At 37.7% G+C, this 23271-nt stretch overlaps 1 protein-coding gene across 1 annotated transcript in view; it reads right to left on the bottom strand.

Annotated features, from left to right (window-relative positions):
* The window catches only part of FGF2 (fibroblast growth factor 2), a 100185-nt gene that overhangs the window by 18529 nt on the left and 58385 nt on the right, over nucleotides 1-23271 (bottom strand). Inside the window, 2 exon segments of the mRNA XM_042781738.1 lie at nucleotides 4356-4459; nucleotides 11907-11928. Coding sequence (XP_042637672.1) covers nucleotides 4356-4459; nucleotides 11907-11928 — 126 coding nt within the window.

Here is a 23271-nt window from a genome sequence, read left to right as displayed (position 1 = left end):
CAAATGCCTTAGGCACTATGCCACCAGAGCTCCTTATATAAGATAAGACCTGTACTTATAAAGATCCCAAGCCTTTCAGAGGTCTCTAACTCAGAGACTCGCAGCTTGCTACTAAGGGACATCACCAGACACATAAGCCCACTCTCTGCATCCCCTCTCTCCCAGGAGTTCCTTTGCCCTCTTCCCCTTCTGGTACTCTCCCCACCTTTTACCTTTGGAGTATCTCCTGCTGTAAGGGAATGTCCCTTGCAGGCAAAGCATGCAATATCTCTCATTGCAGCAGTCCCAATAAATATAAATATCTTGTTTAACACTTCCATCTCATGAACAGCTCCCAAATCCCTCAATCTCACGACAGCTACCAGTCACAAGTTCTAGCACTTTACACAATCCTCTCTGTCCTACCACTATTGCCAGGTTGTCATCATCACTTGCTTGGACTATTACAATAACCTTCTAACTGATCTCTCTGCTGCCAGTCTTGGTCCCCTCAAATCCATTCTCTATACTGCTGCCAGAGTGGTCTTTCTAAAATTCAAAGTTGATCAAGTCTCTTCTTAAAACTCTTCCTGGCTCTCCAAGGCTTACCATCAGTGTGTGTATAAGGTTTTTTAGTAAGAAATCTATCTCTCCAGGCTTATCTCTTCCCTTCCATCCTGACTTTCCTTTGTTCTTTACCTTCCAGCAATAGTGATTACTTATATTTTAGAAATACATCAAGTCATTTTTTGCATCCATGCTTTTGTATGTGCTCTGTCCCAGAATTACCCATATGCTCTTTTCTATTCATAATGCTCCCTGACTGCCTGCTGAATTTCTTCCTCTTCATTATCTAAAATCCTATTTTTGAGTCATCTCCTTCATTTCTAGACAAATTTAATCACTCCCTTTCTTATGTAGATATAGAAGAAGCATATCAAAACCCTTACACATTATTATAAATACATATTCACTCTTCTGCCTCCATGGATTGTGACTCATTAAGGGTAGAGATCATTTCGTACTTGGTTTTATAACCCCAATGCCTAGCATAGCACATGGCACACTTCACTGGCTATACTGAACAAAGGAGCTCTAGTGATGTATTGGTTAAAGCATTCAGTTGCTAAGCAAAAGATCAGTAGTTTGAACTCACCAGCCACTACATGGGAGAAAGATGAGGCAGTTTGCTTCCATACAGATTTACAGCCTTGGAAACCCTCTGGGCAGTTCTGTTCTGTCCTACGGGTTGTTATGAGTTGGATTCAACTCAATGGTAGTGGGTTTAAACAAAGATTGTAAAATATATTCAACTACCAAAAAAATATGTGACAGCTATTACACCCAGAAACCAAATCAACAAATCAATAAACCCACTGCCATCAAGTCCATTCCAACACCTTATGTATTACAGAGTGCAACTACTCCATAGGGTTTTCTTGGCTGTAATCATTACAGAAGTAGATCACCAAATCTTTCTTCCCTGCCATCTGGTGGGTTTGAACCTCCAACCTTTAGGTTAGTGTTGTTGTGTTGTTGTTTTGTGCCCTCAAGTTGGACCCGACTCATAGCAACCCCTCCTTAGGTTTCTGAGACAGTATCACTACGGAAGTAGATTGCCCATCCTTCTTTCTGAGGAGTGACTGGTGGGTTTGAACCACCAGCCTTCTGGTTAACAGTCAAGTGCCTTAGGCACTACGCTACCAGAGCTCGCTTTATGTTAGTAGTCAGGTGCAAACCATCTTGCGCCACCCAGGGACCTAACAAACCTTCTATTTATCCTGAAATAACACATAAATGGATATCAAGGATTATAGATTACACAGTGTCCCAAAAAGATATGCTGTAGTCCCACCCCTGTACTTGTGAATATGACCTTGTCTGGGCAAACAGGATTTTTCTTAGCAGATGCATCAGTTGAATCATACTGGTGTAGGGTAGGTCCTAATCATAATCCCTTCTGAGTGTTGTTTTATAAAAGAGGAGATCAGACAGAGAAAGAGGGTCACAAACAGGAGAAAGACAGTACATGAGGATCTGTCCACAAGCCAAGGGACAGAAGAAATGCCCAGAGCTACCAGAAACTAAAGAAGACTGGGAAAGATCTTCCCCTAGAGACAACAGAGAGAGAATATAGTTCTGCCAATGCCCTGAATTTGGACTTCTCGCCTCTACTCATGAGAAAATACATTTCTGTTCTTTAAAGCGACCCACCTTGTGATATTTTGTTATAGCAGCCCTAGGAAACTGTGACATCAACCTAAGTATATCTTAGTTAGGTGATCAATCTGAAATTGAAATAACTGAAATATCCTTAATCTCTGTAAGTCTGTTTCAGGACCTTCAGATAGCCAAAGCCAAAAAAATTTTCAACTATTTGTACAGCTCAAAACACCACTGCTTCTCAGTACTGTCAGATCCTTTCTGTGGGAAAGGTTATAGATGTTTTAACTAGCCACTAGTATTGTTTTATGGGTGTAGTTGGTATGTACACTTTCAGATGCCTTTCTTATCTACTCCCCCAGTAAGACAGCATGGTGTAGTAAATTACATGGTATGGCTTTTTTAGCCATAGTATTTGTAATTCCCACTTTGCCATGAGCAACTGAGTAGCTGATTGTTAAAGTTATACACCTGATGTATTTCTGTTGGAGCAGCAAAAAGCAATCTTCTGGGAAGTTCACTCTCTCTCAGAGTGCAGAATTCTGATGTTGGGGTTGGTTGGTTTTGGCCACTCTGCCAGGCTCAAAAGGAGCCCTCCTAGAGGCAGAAGGAGTCTCTCTGACTGTTGGCTGAGAGAGACGTGCTACTGAAAGAGACGGACTGCTGAGAGAGGTGTGAGAGAAAAGGGCTGCTGAGAGAGAGATGCACTGCTGAGAGACACCTTGAAAATAGAGATGTGAGAGACATGGACTGCTGAGACGGAGATGTGCTACTGAGAGAGACTGAGAGAGACAGCCTCCTGAAAAAGCCAGCTGAGAGAGACTGAGCATGTTCCTGAACTTGAATTGTAGCCTGTTGCTTCCCTAATAAACCCCATAATCTATGAGTTTTGTGTGGCCACTACAGCAAATTATAAAACCCAGCAGAGAGGTGGTAGGTGCCATGGGAGGAACGGTTGGTGACAAGGTTAGTAAGAGAGTTGGAGGGTGGTGGCATGTCTGGCCTCATAAGAACAGGCCTTGGGCTGCTGATGGTGATTCTGTCTTCCTCTTGTGGAGTTAGAGAAGGTCATAAGATGCCACCTCTCTGCCCCTTCTGCAGACAGGAATAGGGTCTGTGTCTCTACTTCCCTCACAGACTATGTATGCTCAACAGACATACAATTGTGCTTCTGATAATAATGGTGGTACCAAAAGGGAGCCTGCTAATGGAAAGAATTCTGGCCAGGAGCTAGGACCTCTAACATAAGTATGATTTAAGACACAAAAGTTCCTGTCCTAACTTGAGGAAGTAATAATTCTGAGTACCTATTATGTACCTATTATGTATTAGGAGCTCTGGTAGCATAGGGCCTAAGGCACTTGACTGCTAACCAGAAGGCTGGTGGTTCAAACCCACCAGCCACTCCTTGGAAGGAAGATGGGGCAATCTACTTCCATACTGATATCACCTTGGAAACCCAAGGAGGGGTCGCTATGAGTCAGGTCCGACTTGACGGCACATAACAACAACAACAACATTATGTAGACTTTGGCACTAAATACATACTATCTAATTTAGTCCTCACAAAAAACTCTATGAGATATCATTATTTTCTTTATTTTACAGGTAAGGGGACTGACTCATAGAATAATTTGCATAGGAATGCATAGCTAATAAGTGCCAGAGCCAGCATTTGTACCCAGAATGTGAGTTCAAATTATAATCTCATCCTCCAAGTGTTTTCACATGTCAAATTCCAAAGAAGAAACTTAAAAACTGATCATCAAAATTTTGTATACCCATCTCCACAGAACCTAAAACAAGTATGCAATATAAAGAAATTTTTCTTTTTTTAAAAAAAGTATTTTAATAGTTTTACAGTAAAATATAGTGATTTATAACTCATGCTCTGGCATCAAGACTGCCTCAAATCTAATCTAATCTAGTCTCTACCTTGTATGAGCTGTGTTTTCTTGGTTACTTTACTCACTCCCTTACAACTTCAGTTTCTGCATCTGTGAAATACATAATAAAATACATAGTAATAATATATCCTATAATAGAAATAATAATACTCTCTACAGAAGAATCCAAAGAATAAATGACATAATACATGTAAAGTTCTTAATAAAGATTTAATAAATATCTGTATCAGTAAATTAACAGCAGTAAGTGCTAACAAAGAAAAATATTGAAAAAAAAAAAAAAAAAAACAGAAAAGCCTTACTTACTGAAGCCAGTAATCTTCCATCTTCCTTCATTGCCAGATAACGGTTGGCACACACTCCCTTGATAGATACAACCCCTCTCTCTTCTGCTTGAAGTTGCAGTTTAACTAAGAGTAATGGGGGAAAAATTACCTTTGTAGTACCATAGAGAAAAGGATCATGTCTGCAACACTTACGTAATATAAAGACAAGAGACAGCTGCGTAACCAATTAATGCACTCTGGAGGACTGGGAGGTATAGGGGTGTAAGGATAGAGGGCAACTGTGCTAGTAGGGCTGTGATCTGTGATGCAGAGCCAATACAGCACTAGTGCCTGATGACTTCCTTCTCACTCATGTCAGAGTGAGCAAAAGAGGAGTCCCAGAAATGGAGGATTTTTTTCCCTGTGACTGATACAAAAGAACCTCCACTTGGCCCTGTAAACTTTATTTTTTTAAAGTGAATAAAAGTTAATAGCATATAACTATTCAAATTATTTGAGTTTCCACACTATTGTCTATGTTTAAATATCTTTATTAGTCATTTTTACCCAAGTCTTTACAAGTAAAATACATTATATTTACTTGCTCATTATTAACTTTTGGGTTGTTTTTTCTTGACTTATATCACATCTTATTTCTGCCTTTCCCTTCATTACAATACCAATAAAGTTTATCTTTCTTTCTTTATAGAGGAGTGATTATTCATGGCTTTTATTTGTTTTGCAACTATCTATATAATTTGAAAGAAGCCCTGGTGGCACAGTGGTTAAAGCACTTGGCTGCTACCCAAAAGGTTTGCATTGGAACGCACCAGCCTTTCTCTGGGAGAAAGATGAGGCAGTCAGCTTCCATAAAGATTTACAGCTTTGGAAATATTATGCGGCAGTTCTACTCTGTCCTTTAGGGTCACTATAAGTCATAACTGACTCAATAGCAGTGGGTTTGGTGTTGGTATATGAGTAGAAAAACAAAATGCTTATACCATAATACAGTTATACAGTGTGAGGAATGATTTTCTGAATGTAAGATCATAAGGCAAATGATCTATCTGTTTATACCACATTATCGATATTAAGCAGATTACAGAGGATAAATATGACTTGATTGTGATGAAAATGCAATAAAGACAAATAATTATTCAAGTAATTCAAACAAAAATGAAGTGAAACATTCCTGGTTTGCTATTCAGAAACAACTCTGCATTCTCCTGCCTCCAGCAACATCCCCCAAAGTGCATTTTGTTTACCAGAAACTACATTTAACAAACAGGTTCTGGGGTCACATTAGTTTAGTAAATTCTAGGTTAAGCCAAGTTAATTCTTCATCACCAAACTTCTCAGAACTTTGCATGTGATAAGCTGCATTGTGAAACATCATAAGGGAATATGGAATACAGTGTTTCTCAAATGTAATCAATTTTTTTCATAAGGCATCCCCTGATCTAAAACTTCTTGAGAGCAATAGAAAAATGCAGTGAAGACTCAAACATTTTGAAAATCAGAATAATCTTATTTGGATAAAATAATATAAAATTTTGACTGCTAACCAGAAGCCTGGAGGTTCAAATTCACCAGCCACTCCCTGGAAGGAAGGCTGGGCAATCTACTTCCGTAGTGATACTGCCTTGGAAACCCAAGGAGGGGTTGCTATGAGTCAGACTCAACTCGAGGGCAGTGAATTTGGTTCCCCCCCACAATATAGTTAAAGAAACAGGGCATAAAAATCAATGTGTAAGAGATTCTGGAATTATTATTAACTTTGTAGATATGAAAATATCATAGTAATTATGTTTAACTTTATTTTTCCTTATTGGGAAGATTTACATAAGGTAAAATGAGATATGATTTCTGAAATTAGTTCTAAAATACCCCATAAAAACATAGATAGATACAGAGATGCAAAGAAATATAGATATATATAGATAGATACATTTAAAAATTTTTATGAAGTAAAAGGAATAGATAAAACAAGATTGAGTAATGGTTGGAAGCATGGGAGTTTATTATTCTATTTTTACAACTTTTTACATATGTCTGAGATTTTTTAATGTAAATTTAAAAAAATCAAATAAGTCTGGAATTTTGTTAGACATTAAATGTCCAATATACTTCTGTGTACCAGTTACCCCAGACTCCAGAGAACACAGGACCAGTTAAGCCTGCAGTTACCAGTCACAATTCTTCTAAGGAATCTTAAAAGATAATACAGAGCAAAAGGAATGTAATCAAGACATGGATCCTAAACAAGGGAATAAATACTTTTGACAGCATCACCATAAAATAACTCTGAGTTACCTATTACCTCAAGTAGAAAATATCTTTATTTATTAATATAACTAAAATTATCTTATAACCAAATCCTTCCCTACAACTTTAAAGTCATCTAGATAAGTGATTGGGCAATCTACTTCCATAGTGATAATGCCTCAGAAACCCAAGGAGGGGTCACTATGAGTCGGATCTGATTCGACAGCAGTGAGTTTGCAATAAGTGATATTAGGAATGCGTTTGCATTTCTTTTTCACACATAAGGTTGGATAAATGCTCACAAGGCAAGGCTGCATGCTCAATCACTATACTTTCTTTATGCTTCATGTTAACAGACCAGTCCCAGACCAAGCTCTGTTGTTGCTCAGTGCTGCCAAGTCAGTTCTGACTCACAGTGACCCTATGTACAACAAAATGAAAAACTGCTTGGTCCTGTGCCATCCTCACAATTATTGCTGTTTGAGCTCATTGCTACAATAACTATGTCAATCCATCTCACTGAGGATCTTCCTCTTTTTCACTGACCATCTATTTTGCCGAGCATGATGGCCTTCTCCAGGGATTGGTCCCTCTTGATAACATGTCCAAAGTAAATGAGATGAAGTCTCACCATCCTCCCTTCTAAGGAGCACCCTGGCTATACCTCTTCCAGCACAGATCTGTTCGTTCTGGCAGTCCATGGCACACTCAATATTCTTTGCCTACACGAATGCATCAATTCTTCTTCAGTCTTCTTTATTCATTGTGGAGCTCTGATATACATACGAAGTAACTTAAAACACCATGTCTTGGATCAGGTGTACCTTGACATCTTTGCTTCTTAACACTTTAAAAGAAGTCTTTTGCAGCAGATTAGCTAAGTGTAATATACCATTTAATTTCCTGACTGCTGCTTCCATAGATGTTGATTATAGATCCAAGTAAAATCTAATCCTTGATAATTTCAATATTTTCTCCATTTATCATGATATTGCTTATTGGTCCAGTTGTAAGGCTTTTTGTTTTCTTTATGTTGAGAACCAAACTCACTGCTGTCAAGTCATTTACGACTCATAGAAACCCCTCCTTGGGTTTCTGAGGCAGTATCACTATGGAAGTAGATTGCCCAATCTTCCTTCTGAGGAGTAGCTGGTGGGTTTGAATTGCCAGCCTTCTGGTTAGCAGTCAAATGCCTTAGGTATTATGCCACCAGAGCTTCCTTATGTTGAGCAAATAATCCAAGACGCTGGACTATATGAAGAACTTGAAGCAGTTAACATAAGGTGTAGTCCAATACTGAAGTCTGTAGACTTTGATCTTCATCAATAAGTGCTTCAAGTTCTTTTCACTTTCAGCAAGCATGGCTGTATCATCTGTTTATCACAGGTTGCTATCTTGATGCTGTGTTCTTCCTTACATAGTCCAGCTTCTTGGATTATGTGCTCAGCATACAGACTAAATAAGTATGGTCATCAACCTTGATGCCACTTTTCTGATTTTAAACTATGCAGTATCTCCTTGTTCTATTTGAACTACTGTCTCTTGGTCTATGCACAGGTTCTGTATGAGCACAATTAGGTGTTCGGGAATTCCCATTCTTCACAATGTTATCCATAATTTGTTATTATCCATACAGTCGAATATCTTTGCATAGTCAACAAAACATAGGCACACATCTTTCTGGAAATCTTTTCTTTCTTCCAAAATCTTCTGACATGAGCAGTAATTGCTCATTATCTTATAAATAGTATTACTTGTTATAAAGGTGATCACAGGCATTAATGTGTGACTAGATGAGTAACAATCACTCAACACTCAAAGTAAATGTCACAATTTATTCATCAGAACTTTGACAAATTTCTCAGGTATTCCATGCCAGTGTGCTTGGAAAATGTTTCCAGTGGCAAATAATTTAAAAGTAAACTTTAAAAAATAGCCAGAGCCTGCAACAAGAAAAAGTGTGCAAGCCACAAACTCACAGATTAAAAGAAAAAGAAAACAAGTGCAAGAGCTGAGATGCAAAGAAACCTAAATGAACTAAATTCCAGATACAATTCTTTCCCCAAAAGGAAATGCATAGCTGCTTTCATCTCTGACAAGAGAAGAATAAACTTTTCAAAACAGGGGATATGAAGAAACCAGCTGAAATTTAAACAAATGTTCAATAGCTGCTGATGTGAGTAATTCAGTTTCTTAGAACCTCAATTAAAGAGCAATTCCACACCCATGTGCCAATTTTCCCCATAAGGCTTGCAGTGAGTGCATAGATGCAGAACACCAAGGCTGGGAGCTGCTGAGAGAGATCAGGTTCCTACGTGTAAAGCACCAGTCACTAAAGGCTAGTAGCAGAAAAAAAAAATGAGAAAGATCTCCTGAGTAGCTCTGAGCTGTCATCAAATAAAGCCAGAACTGAATGAAGTCGGAGTACAGCAGAATGGAGAGAGATCTTCTAAGGGCAAAAAGTCAGAGGTGGAGTTCAAGAACAAACTTAACTCCCCACTAACCCAAAAAGTGAGCAGCTAGGTTATAAAGTCAAAAGATCTTCTACAACTCAGAAAGATAGTAGCTGGGATATAAAGTATAAAGAGATCTCAGTAATCTGCCAGCATGCACATCCCAATCCCTGCTGAGGGGAATGTCCTGACCCCACTCCCAAAACATATGAAACCAGTTGTCAATGATCAACCAGTTACTGTCATCTCCCACTCATGGTAACCCCATGTGTGTCAAGAGTAAAACTGTGCTGCATAGAGTTTTCAATGGCTGATTTTTCAAAAGTAGATTGCCAAGCCTTTCTTCCAAGGCATGTCTGGTGCACTCAACCAGCAATCTCTGGGTTAGCAGCTGAGCACATTAACCACATGTGCTACCTAGAAACCCAAGCTGCAAAAAAAAAAAAACAAAAAGCCTAAATATAACTTATCTAGATTAACTAAGTGCCCACAAATGAAGCAAGGGAGGAAGAAACGAAGGCAAGCAAAAGAACAGAAAGTTGGGGCAGAAGAACTACTTGAAGTGATAATGACCAGAATTTTCAAAACAGATGAAAGAAATAATTTTCAGATCAAGGAAGCTCAATGAACCCTTAGCAAGACATACAAAGGAAATGATTCTTAGGCATATCATAGTCAACTTCCTGAAAACCAGATATAGGGGAAAAATAAAAGAAAAAAAAGGAAAAGACATTTACACCTATGGTAACAATAATATGAATTTCAGCTAGTTCTAACCCTCCCAGCTGAATCAATAAAAAACATTATGATAAATGGAGAAAATATTAAAGCTGTCAATGATTTCATTTTACTGGGATCCACAGTCAACAACCAAGGAAGCAGTACTCAAGAAAACAAAAACTGTATTGCATTGGAAAATCTGCTGAAAAGACCTCTCTAAAGTGTTAAAAAGCAAAGATGTCACTTTGAGCTTCAAGGACTAAGGTGCACCTGACCCAACGCATGGTATTTTCAATCATCCCATATGTATGTAAAAGGTGAACAATGAATAAGAAATACTGAGAAAGAACTGATACATTTAAATTATGATGTTGGCAAAGAATACTGAATATTCTATGGAATGCCAGAAGAACGAACAAATCTGTCTTGGAGGAAGTACAGCCAGAATGCTCCTTAGAAGGAAAATGGTGAGATTTCATCTCTTACTTTGGACATGTTATCAGGAGGGACCAAATCTCTGGAGAAAGGTCAGCCAAAAAAAGAAAGACCCTCAACATGATGGACTGTTGCAGCGGCTGCAACAATGGGCTCAAAAATACCTACTACTGTGAAGATGACACAGGACTGAAGAATATTTGCTCTGTTATACACAGGGTAGCTATGAGTCAGAACCGACCTGACAACACCTAACAGCAACTAATCAAAAACAATAGAAACCGAAAAATAATAAAATGACTTCTAATTTAATTGCTGGGAGAAAAAAATCTTGTCGACCTTGAATCTCTACCTAGAGAAAATATCCCTTGAAATATGAAGGCCAAATAATGACATTTCTTTTGATGCCTTTGAATAATGGTGTTGGTGAAGAATATTAAATATATCATGGACTGCTAGAAGAATGAACAAATCTGTCTTGGAAGAAGTACAGCCAGAATGTTTGTTAGAAGCAAAGATGGGAGACTTCATCCTACATACTTTAGACTTGTTATCAGGAGGAACCAGTCCCTGGAGAAGGACATCATGCTTGATAAAGCAAAGGGCCTGCAAAAAAAATGAAGATCCTCAAGAAAGGGTGCAACAATGGGCTGAAGCATAGCAACGATTGTGAGAGAGTGCAGAACTGGGCAGTGTTTCATTCTGTTGTACACAGGGTCACTATGAGTCAGAACCAATTTGATAGCACCTAACAACAACAACAACAACAACAACAACATTCTTGTCTCCAGCAGGCTGCATTACAATTAATGCTAAGGGACATTCTTCAGACAGCAAAGAATCAATACCAGATGGAAGCCTGGATCTCTGGAAAAGAATATAGTGACCTAAAAACAGTAAATATGTGGTTAAATATAAAAGACCATTTGTTAATCATCATTATTATATGTGTGTATATGCAAGTGTATATTTGTGTGTGTGTTGTTTTATTTTAAAAAAGACTATTAAAAGGAAAAATAGTATGTATCGTAGAGTTTGTACCACACATAAAAGTAAAATGTATGACAAGAATACGGTGGTTCTCACACTGTGTGAAACAGTCTACTACTATATTGAAGGAAGACTGTGCTAAGTTGAGGAGACATAATGAAATCCCTAGAGTAACCACTAAAAAGGCAACACAAAGAAGAATAACCAAAAAAAAAAAAAAAGAGCTAAAATAATAAAAACTACTCTTTTAACCCAAAAGGTGGCAGGAAAGAAGAAACATGGAATGATTAGAAAACAAATACTGAATAGGCAGATTTAAACTCAACCATAAAAATAATTACACTGAATGTAAATGAACTAAACATTCCACTTAAAGAAAGAAATTGTCAACAGTTTTTTTTTTTTTTTTTAAAAAAAGCCCAATTCAATTATATGATGTTTGTCAGAAAAACACTTTAAATACGAAAATACAGCCAAGTTAAAAGTAAAAATGTGGGGAAAAAATTTAAAAAATGCATGCTTTTGCGTAAGAAAGCTGGTAAGTCTTTATTAATAACTGACAAAGTAGACTTCAAGGCAATTCACCGGATATAAGCAGGGTCATTTCGTGATGATGCATGTAAGGGTCAGATACATTAAGACACTGTTGTTGCTGTTAGGTGCCATGGAACAGATTCTGACTCAGTGACAATAGAACGAAACATTGCCCTGTCCCGCACCATCCCCACAACTGTTGCTATGCTTGAGCTTATGGTTGCAACCACTGTGTCAATCCGTCTCATTGAGGATCGTCCTCTTTTTCACTGACCCTCCACTTTAACAAGCATGATGTCCATGTAAAGACGTAACAGTCCTAAATATCTAGCACCCAGTCATAGAGCTTTAAAACAACTGAGGCAAGAAACTGAAAAAACAAAAGAGAAATCAGCAATTTGGTAAGAATACAGAAGATATGAAATTGTCATCCAAAATGGCCTGATGACATCATTTAAAAAAAAAAAAATCAGGTAGATTTTATTCACCTCAGACTTCATTCTCCTCTTAATAGCACAGTCCTTTGAAATCTATGTTCAAAAATTATTAATTCTGCCACCATGGCAAATCACGCTGTACTGATTTGCCTGTAGAGTTGCATTGCTCAAATCCATTAACTCCATGTGAGGAGTTCTTTTCCTGGTCACCATGACACTAAATAATATCAAGGGTCTGTGCCTGAACTGTTGTTGCTTTTGGTTTGTTCATTTGTTTATTTGTTTGTTTGGTAATAGCTTTATTGTGATGTAAGCCATGTATTATAAAATTCACCCATTATAATGTGTACATACAGTGGTTTTCAGTATATTCACAGTAGCACCACCAACACTACCATCAATGTTTTGAACATTTCATCACACCATGCCATTTGGCAGTCACCCCCCATTAGGGATTAAATTGTATCCTCTCAAAAGATGTATCTGGGAATGTGACCTTCTCTAGGGAAATAGTATTTTTCTTTGCAGACATTTTTAGTTAATTATAACACACCAGAGTAGGGTGGGTCCTAATCCCTTTTGCATGGTGTCTCATAAAAAAGGAGTTAAACACACAGGGGAAGACATGCCATGTGACCATGGAGGCAGATTCATCTATAAGCAACAAAGGAACGGCAAGGATTGCCAGCAGCCTTCAAAACTTGGAAGGAAACAAGGAACAATTCCTCTCTCAAAGCCCTCAGAGGGAATGTACTAGCCAATACCTTCAATTTGAACTTCTAGCTCCAGAACTGGGAGAAAATAACTTTGTTTGTTAAAGGTACCCACTTTGTATTATTTTATGGCAGCTATAGGAAACTGAGACACTGCTCTAACTTTCAGCCCTAGGCAACCATCTACTTTCTGTTTCTATAGATTTGTCTATTCCAGACATTTCATATAAAAGGGATCATACAATATGTGGCCTTTTCTGTCTAGCTTCTGTCACTTAGCATAATGTTTTCAAAGTTCATCCATGTCATAACATGTATAATTTCATTCCTTTTATTACCAAGTAATATTTCATTATACAGATTGTTGTTGTTGTTAGGTGCCGTCACTGTCGAGTCATCCATCTCTGACTCATAATGACCCTGTGCACAGCAGAATGAAACACTGTCTGGGGTCTTGTGCCAGCTTCATGATCCTTGCCATGCCTAAGCCCATTGTTGCAGTCACTGTGTCTATCCATTTCTTTGAATGTTTTCCCCTTTTTCACTGACCCTCCTGTACCAAGCATGATACCCTTCTCCATGGAACGCTTCCTTCTGACAACATGACCAAACTAGGTGAGACAAACTGTGGCCATTCTCGCTTCCAAGGAACATTTCGGCTGCACTTCTTCCAGGACAGATTTGTTAGTCCTTTTAGCAGACCATAGTACTCTTAGCATTCTTCTCCAACACCACAACTCAAAAGCATCAAATTTTTGGTCTTCTTTATTCATTGTCCAGCTCTCATATACATGAGAGGCGACTGAAAATACTGTGGCTTGGGTTAGACACACCTTAGTCTTCAAGGAGACATCTTTGTTCTTCATCACTTGAAAGAGATCTTTTGCAGCAGATCTGCCCAATGCAATATGTATTGACTGTTGCTTCCACTGGTGTTGATTATAGAACTAAGTAATATGAAGTCCTTGACAAGTTCAGTATTTTCTCCATTTATCATGAAGCTGTTTATTGGACCAGTTGTGAGGATTTTTGTTTTCTTTATATTGAGGTGTAATCCTTACTGCAGGCTATAGTCTTTAATCTTCATCAGTAAGTGCTTCAAGTCATCCTCGCTTTCAGCAAAGTTGTGTCATCTGCGTATCACAGGTTGTTATCCCGTCTTGATTTTGAACCATGCATGCATGTTCGAATGACAGCCTCCTGATCTATGTACAGATTCCTCATGAGTACAATCAAATGTTCTGGAATTCCCATTCTTTTCAGTGTTATTCATAATTGGTTATGATCCACATAATCAAAAGCTTTTGCATAGTCAATAAAACATAAGTAAACATCTTTCTGGTATTCTTTGCTTTCAGCTAAGATCCATCTGACATCAGCAATGTTATCCCTTGTTCCATGTCCTCTTCTAAATCCAGCTTGCATTTCTGGAAATTTCCTATTAATATACTACTGCAACTGCTTTTGAATTACCTTCAGAAAGATTTTACTTGCATGTGATATTAATTATATTGTTTGATAATTTCCACATTCTGTAGTATCACCTTTCTTTGGAATGGGTACAAACTTGGATCTCTTCCAGTGAGTTGGCCAGGTAGCTGTCTTCCAAATCTCTTGGCATAAGTGAGTTAGTGCCTCCAGCACGTCATCCATTTGTTGAAACATCTAAATTGGTATTCTATCAATTTCCTCAATTCCTGGAGCCTTGTTCTTCAAAAACAATTCCTTCAGTGCAGCTTTGACTTCTTCCTTCAATACCATTGGTTCTTGATCTTGTGCCACCTCCTGAAATGGAGGAACATCAACCAATTTTTTTTTTGGTACAGTGACTCTGTGTATTCCTTCCATCTTCTTTTGATGCTCCCTGAATCATTCAGTGTTTTGCCCATAGAATCTTTCAATATTGCAACTCAAGGCTGAAATTTTTTCCTCAGTTCTTTCAGCTTGAGAAATGCCAAGTGTATTCTTCCCTTTTGGTTTTCTAACTCCAGGTCTTTGCACATTTCAATATAGTAACTGGCTTTGTCTGCTTGAGCTGCTCTTTGAAATCTGTTCAGCTCTTTTATCTTGTCATTTCTTCCATTTGCTTTAGCTACTCTCCACTCAAGGGCCAAGTTTCAGAGTCTCTTCTGACATCCATTTTGGTCTTTTCTTCCTTTTTTGTCTTTTTAATGACCTCTTGCTTTCTTCATAGATGATGTTCTTGATGTTATCCCACAACTCCTCTGGTTTTCAGTCATTGGTTTTGATGCATCAAACCTATTCTTTAGATGGTCTCTAAATTCAGGAAGGATATATTCTAGGTCATATTTTGACTCTTGTGGACTTGTTTTATTTGTCTTCAACTTCAACTTGAACTTGCATATGACCAGTCAGTGGTCTGTTCCACAATCAGCTCCTGCCTTTGTTTTGGCTGAAGATACTGAACTTTTTCATCACCTCTTGCCACAGATGTAGTCAATCTGATTCCTGTGTATTCTATCTGGTGAAGTCCACGTGTGTAAAGCCATCACTTATGTTGTTGAAAAAAACATATTTGCAATGAACAAGTCATTGGTCTTGCAAAATTCTGTCATGTGATCTCCAGAGTCATTTCTATCACCAAGGCCATATTTTCCAACTACCGGTAACTCTTCTTTGTTTCCAACTTTTGCAGTCCAGTCACCAGTGATAATCAACACATCTTGATTGCATGTTTGGTCAATTTCAGACTGCAGAAGTTGGTAGAAATCTTCAATTTCCTCATCTTTGGCTTTGGTGGTTTGTGCATAAATTTGAATAATAGTAGTATTAACTGGTCTTCCTTATAGGTGTATGGATATTATCCTGTCGCTGAAAGTATTGTTTATTCATTCATCATTTGATAAACACTTGGGTTGTATATACTTTTGGACTAGTATGAATAATGCTGCTATGAACATTCATGTACAAGATTTTGCATAGATACACGTTATCATTTCTACTGGGGGTATACCTAGAAGGTAAGTTGCTGGAATATGTGGTAACTCCATGTTTAATCTTTTAGGAACCACCAGAAGATTTTCCACAGAGGCTGCACCATTTTATATTCCCATGAGCAATGAATGAATGTTCCAATTTCTCCACATCAATGATAACAACTGTAATTACCTATCTTTTAAATTATAGGTATGGGGAATCTGTAGGTGGCAAAAACAATGTACTTGGCTGCAAACCAAAGGGTTGGAGGTTTCAGTCCATTCAACTACCAAACCAGGTACCTAGAGCAAAAGGCCTTGAGATTACTTCCAAAGAATCAGCATTGAAAACACTTAGAGCACAGATCTACTCTGACACACATAGGGTTGCCATGAGTTGGAATCAACTCAACAGCAACTGTTTTTTTAGTGGCTATGAAGTGATAACTCACTGTGGTTTTGTTCTGTATTTCAATGGTGACTAATGATATTGAGTATCTTTCTATGTGCTTATTGGCAATCTGTGTCTAGTGAGAGCCTTGTCCCTTTTTAAATTGGGTTATATCTCTTTTTATTTGTAAAGTTCTCTACATGTTCTAAAGACAAGTCCCTTATCAGATACATGAATTCCAAATATTTTCTCCCATAATGAATTGTCTTTCCTCTTTTTTGGTAGTGTCCTTTCAAGCACAAACATTTTTGTCACTGCCATTGAGGTGATTCTGACTCATAGTGACCCTATAGGAAAGAGTAGAACTGTTCCATAGGTTTTCCAAGGCTGTAAATCTTTAGGGAAGCAGACTGCGTCATCTTTTTCTCACAGAACAGCTGGTGGATTTAAACCACTGATCTTTTTGTTTACAACTGAATACTTTAACCACTACACCACTTTTCAAGTTTTAATTTTGATGAATTCTAATTTATTGATCTTTTTACCTTTGGTTGCTTATGCTTTTGGTGATATATCTAAATAACTAGCCATTGTCTAGTCCAAGGCCATGAGGACTTATGTCTATGTTTTCTTCTAAGATTTTTAATTTTAGCTTTTACATTTAGGTTTTGATCCATTTTGAGGGTTGTTTTTTTTTTTTTTTTTTTGTCTATGATGTGAAAGTCTAACTTCATTCTTATATGTGGATATCCCAGATTGACATTTTAAAGGTCAGTCACTGCACTCAACAACTTCATAATATGCATTCTTTACAATGGAAGATGGAACATTCTTAAGAATAAATCAGGGAGCTCTGGTGGCATAGTGCCTAAGGCATTTGACTGCTATCCAGAAGACTAGCGGTTCAAACCCACCAGCCACTCCTTGGAAAGAAGACTAAGCATGTACTAGTTTATGTAAGTCTCAACACATAAAAGATTTGAAATCATACAGATTATTAAATTAGAAATTAGTAACAATAAGATAGCCAGAAAATCCTCAAGTATTTGGAAATTAAGTAACACATTTCTAAATAACACAGATAAAAGAAATCACAAGGGACATAAGAAAATACTCTGAATTGTATGATAGTGAAAACTCAACATTCTTAATGCAAAAGTTATACTTCTAAGTATTTATATCAGAAAAGTGAATCATTATAGAAATCTAAACTTATACTTTAAGAACCTGGGCAGGGGGAATTCAATCCAAAATAAAAAGTTCACTGGATAATTAAAGTTTGGATACCAATATATTGACCAAATAGCATGGCATGCAAACTGTTAATGTTTCTGAGTCCTTGAGATACTTTGCTGATTCTACACAATGTACAATCTCAGCAAGTTCTTAAGGATTCTAGACAGTAGTACCAGTCCAGTGACATTAAAGCTGGCTACATTCCAGTTATCCTGTTAGTAGTCCATGTTGTTAGTCCATGTTGGACTAACTTCATGGGGAGATCCCCCCCACCCACTGCAATTAAGTCAATTCTGACTCAGCAATCCCCATAGGGTTTCCAAGGCTGTAAATCTTTATAGAAGCAGACTGCCTTATCTTTCTCCCTTGAAGCGGCTGGTGGGTTCGAACCACTGACCTTTTCATTAGCCGACAGCTACACAAAATCACTGTAGCTGAGATTTAGAAAATTCTTAATAAGCAAAGCAGTTGTACCTTACAATACAACAAAGCCATAACCCAAAGCCACATTTCATTTGCTTGATGTTAGCAGGCAGGTCTTAAATATTAAGTACTTCAATGAATATATGGAATTATATTGAATTTCCTACCAAATAGTAAAGAGTAAATTTCATATACTTTTCAAAAACTAAAATTAAAAACATTTGGCAAGCAAAAATTTGTTCTTAAGAAAAGGAAGATGACTTAATCATCAACTCTTCTGAACCATCAAAATATCCATTCCCTTCTGTACCTAACTAGAGGAGCCATTACCCTTAGTTTAGTTTCTAGAAATAGTGAAATACTAATATATAAATTTATACATAGATAAACATTAAAGGCCTTGTTTTCATACTACCCAAAAACCCTACTTTAATATTCAATCCAGCTCTTCAGTTATACACTTGAAAAGTTTCTGCCATAGCTGTCAAAAAGCAAGGTATTTTCTCCATGATAATTTAAAGTTTGCCACCTAGAAAGTGCTTAATGTATGACTGTGAAATAGAACAAACAAACATTTAACTAAGCATCTACTATTTGGCCAATACTGAGCTAGACACTGGAATTATAATTTACTCTGTAAAGTCCTTTGTGGTCATTCCCTCCTCTCTTCCCACCTCAGTTTAGGATAGGAAACTTCTCAGTACTTCCATATTATCTTGCTTCCTCCACTCAGAGCAATTTTATACTATACCGCAGTTGTTTGTTTGTCTATCCCTGTCACATGACTGTGAGTCTTGACAGTAGGAACTGTACCTTATCTATCGCTGTATCCCTACCACTAGCATGGTGCCAGGCACAAAGAAGTATCTAGTGAGAGTTTGTTGAATAAAAAATTCTCAAAAAGGAGAAGAAATGGAAAAGAATTTCAGCAATGTGATTAGTGCAATACTGGAGTTTCATACAGGTGCTATGAAAATACAGAAAAATGGCACGTCTGTTATTAGATGGCAGTCCCTAGTGGGACAAATGGTTTGTGCTTTACTGCTATCCTGAAAGTTCTAATCCACCCAGTGTTATCACAAAAGAAAAGACTGGTGGTCTGCTTCCATTAGATTGTTGTCGTTTTGACACACAGTGACCCATGTGACAGAGGAGAATTCCCCACAGGGTTTGCTAGGCTGTAATCTTTACAGAAGCAGGTCACCAGGCCTTTCTCCCAAAGACAGGATGAGTTCGAACCACCAACCTTTCAGTTAGCAGCCAAGTGCTTAACACTTGCACCATCAGGGTTCCTTTTCCATTAAAATTATAGCCAGGAAAACCTTATGGAGCCCTGCCCCCACCCCCCAAAAAAGTCAGATCCAATTCATAGCAACCCCTCCTTGGGTTTCCGAGGCAGTATTGCTATGGAAGTAGATTGCCCAGTCTTCCTTCCAAGGAGTGGCTGGTGGGTTTGAACCACCAGCCTTCTGGTTAGCAGTCAAGTGCCTTAGGCTCTTTATGGAGCAGTTCTACCCTATAACATATGGGGTCACCATGAGTCAGAGACAATCAGATGGTAACAGCTTTGGTTTTTGGTTTTTATTATTAGATGGAAGGTCAGCGAATATTTAAGGGAGAGATAAGGTTTGAGCTAAATTCTGAAGGGTCTGTAGGAGTGTATCACATGAACAAGGTATAGAATAGAGAGAAACCAGTGGGCTATCATTCCAAGCAGAATGGCATCCCAGGACTGAGGGATAAAACAACCACACTTGTTCTAAATGCTCAAATCCTGGACAGTTAGTCAGCAAAATCCAGACTCAGAAACACTATAGGTCAAACAACTCAATTTCTTAAACAAAAAATTACCTAAGAGGGAAAAAGACATAAGGAGAGTCTAAGATTAACTCTTACTTTTTAAAAGGCAAAATTAAACTAATGTTTCTGATTGTCTACTGGTATAATGAAAACTATTAAGAAAAGCATAAAAGTGACTGGAATATAAACCAGTGCATTTTATTGGGAGGCATGGGGCTGTGGTTCAGTTGGGGGACATGGAGTCATTTCTGGGTGGCTGGTAAGGTTCTGTTTTTTGACCTGGATGATGTTTACAAGGAGTTCACCTAGTAATAATTCATTAAGGTACAAATTTATTTTATGCAGTTTTCTGTATTGCAAATGGTTAAACATTAGACTACTAACTGAAAGGTGGACAGTTCTAACCTACCCAGAGGCACCTCAGAAGACAGGCCTGGTGATCTGCTTCTGAAAGGTCAGAGCCTTGAAAACTCCACCAAGCAGTTGTATTGCACACATGAGGTCATCAAGAGTCAGAAATGGCTCAATGGCAACCAATAACATATTACATTTACATTTTAAAGCCTTTAAAACTTGAAAAGAAAAAAAAAAAAAAAAACACTGCACTAAAAGACCTTTCTAAATTGGACCTTATTGTTAGTTGTTGCCATCAAGTCAAGGGACACTGATTTAACCCAAATCATTTCAGCAGGATGGAGACGACCCACTAGATTCAGAGTTTTTGGAACCAGAGAAGTCAATCATTATGATAAAACAGAGATTTCTGCTGGTTTTCTAATGTTGATATTAAATTCCATAAAAGATAAACTTGGAAAAAATAAAAGTGTTTGTTATTCAAGTTTAAATTTGGCTTTTTATTCTGTTTAAGATAAAAACATAAGTGCAAATCACAACTGAAGGATCTCATTAGGCAAGATCTTTATGGTCATTTAGTCCAATTCTTGTACTATTATAACATTTTAGATCATATCTACAATATGAACAACAAGTAGTTGTACAATTTTGACTTAAAAATCTTAAGCAAAGGGGAATAACACACGTCTGTCTAAAATTACTTAGATATATAAGCAAAGGAATGGAAACTCTGATCATCGTGAATAAACCACTCAAATCTTCAAGTGCTCAGATCATTGGCATCAAAGCCAAATTATTATTGCAATATTACCACCACTGCTCAAAAATACTTGGAGATCATTTTATGGAATTCCTTCCAGAATCGGCATCATTTTCTTTTCAATATATTTAAGAAGGTAAAATCTTTATGGTCATACTAATTTATTAGAGCTGTAAAGGATTTCAGAGGCCATCTAGTCCAGACTTCCCATTTATAAATAAGGAAGCTGGCATTTAGAAGAAAGGCTTGTCCTTTGGGAAAAAACATGGTTTTTGGAAAGAGTCAAATAGTCATGGTTTCCAAGAAGAGTGAATATGTTTATTCATTTATGCAATAAACATTTACCAGGAAAAACTAGCTGCCAGGTACTGTGTTAAGCAATAGGAAGTACAAAGAAATATAAAACATCAGTCTTTGACCTCGAAGAACAAGGGAGGTGGTATATAGATAAATAACTAAACATGCTCATGAGAGAAACATACATAACTATCTTGAAAGCATTCAGAGAGTACACCTAACCCAGACTGGGAGATTAGAGATTTCCTGGAAGCAGTGCCAAGTGAATGCAGAGCTAAAGAATTAATAGGAGCTAGTGGCAGGAATACAGACAAAAAGAATGTATCATATATTACTTCCAAAGGAGAGGAGAAAAAGCAAGCACACTGAAGGAACTTCAGGTGTTCGGTATGATCAGTACAGAGAATGTGGGTGTGTATGTATGTGCCAGGACAAGAGGAGAAAGAAAAGGCCAGGAGGCTCTGACTACCATGTTAAGAAGTTTGGCAGTGTGAAAAGAGGATGTGAGAGATGAAAAGAATGAGAGTTTTTAATGAAACAGTGTGAATGAAGAGCAGTCAATAAATATTCCAGACATGAAGGAAACAGAGTTAACAGGATTAGATATAAGTAGAAGAAAAGGAAGGAGGTAAAGGGAAGAAAAAAAGAAGGAAGGAAAAGAGGGAGGGAGGAAGGAAATCCAGAATGAAATCGAGGTTTCTCTCTGTCTTAGACAACTTTGTGATAGTTGAGATGGGAAACAGAGGAGGGACAAGTTGGGGAGAGAAGACAATGAGATATGTTTCATTTAAACATTAAAATTGGGGTGTCTGTGAAAAAAATTCAGATAGAGATATCCAAAAGACAGTCAACTATACAAATCAGGAGAAGTCTGTGCTAGATATAAAGAAAAAAAAAATTTGTGCTAGAGATAAAGATTTGGAAATGTAGCAAACAGTGGCTGCACCTAAGCCAGATGGGAACTATGAAGTGGTTGAGAGATCTTTCAGAAAAGTAAGATGTTGTGGTTGTTAGTTGCCCTTGAGCTGGTTCCGACTCATGAAGATCTTAACGTATAACAGGATGAAATGTGCCACCTTCATATTCACTGGTATAAGAATGGCTGGTATGAAGTGTGTAGTAAGTCAAATAAAACCAAACTCACTGCCATCAAGTCAATTGTGACTCACAGCAGCCCCCACTGAGTTTCTGAGGCTGTAAATCTCTACAGAAGTAGATCACTCCATCTTCCTTCCACAGAGCAGCTGGTGGGTTTGAAGCACTGACCTTCTGGTTAGCAGTCAGATGCCTTACCTGCTATGCTACCAGAGCTCCTTCAGTGTACAGCAGGCACAAATTAAAGAGCAAAGGGCAGAATCTTGGGGAACACTAACATTTACGAAAGGAATAGAATAAGTAGAATAAGTAGAGCCATCAACAGAGTAGTCAGTCCAAGTGAGTGCACTAAAATATTTATGTATATAGCTAATGCACACACACACACAAACATGTAGAAACTAAGGGACAAAACCTATTATCTGCAGATGGTACAATTTTCTACATTAAAAATCAAGAGATAAAATGCAATGTGACTTTCTGGATTGGATTCCAGAACAGGAAAAGGACATTCATGGAACAAATGGTAAAATCCAAATAAAGTCTGCAGTTTAGGTAACAACAATGTACCAATATGAATTTATTAGTGTTGACAAAGGTACCATGGTTATGTAAGAAGTGAACCTTAGGGAAAGCTGGGTGAAGGGTAAAGAGGAGCTTATGTACAATCTTTGCAACTCTTCTGTGAAGGAGTCCTGGTAGCACGAGTGGTTAAAGCACTCGGCTGCTAACTGAACGGTCCACCAGCTGCTCCACAGAAGGAATATTTGGCAGTATGTTTTCATAAAGATTATAGCTCCAAATAAAAACCTTTTTAAAATCAAGACAAAATAGTAACATATTAGAAGTACTTCAGCAAATTTGCTTAATATAAAAATATAAAATCAATTGAGTTTCTGCCCACGTGCAGTAAGTGGTAAGAACATGTAATTATATATATCTATATATATTATATAGGAGCTCTGGTAGCATAGTGCCCAAGGCACTTGACTGCTAACCAGAAGGCTGGCAGTTCAAACCTACCAGCCACTCCTCGGAAGGAAGGTTGGGCAATCCTACTTCCGTAGTGATACTGCCTCGGAAACCCAAGGAGGGGTCGCTATGAGTCGGGGCCGAC

Source organism: Orycteropus afer, unplaced genomic scaffold, assembly GCF_000298275.1.
Source record: "Orycteropus afer afer isolate SDZICR_OR568_19922 unplaced genomic scaffold, OryAfe1.0 scaffold00162, whole genome shotgun sequence".
Lineage (NCBI taxonomy): Eukaryota > Metazoa > Chordata > Mammalia > Tubulidentata > Orycteropodidae > Orycteropus > Orycteropus afer.
Note: the sequence above shows the minus strand (reverse complement) of the source record. Positions and strands in the feature narration are given on the sequence as shown.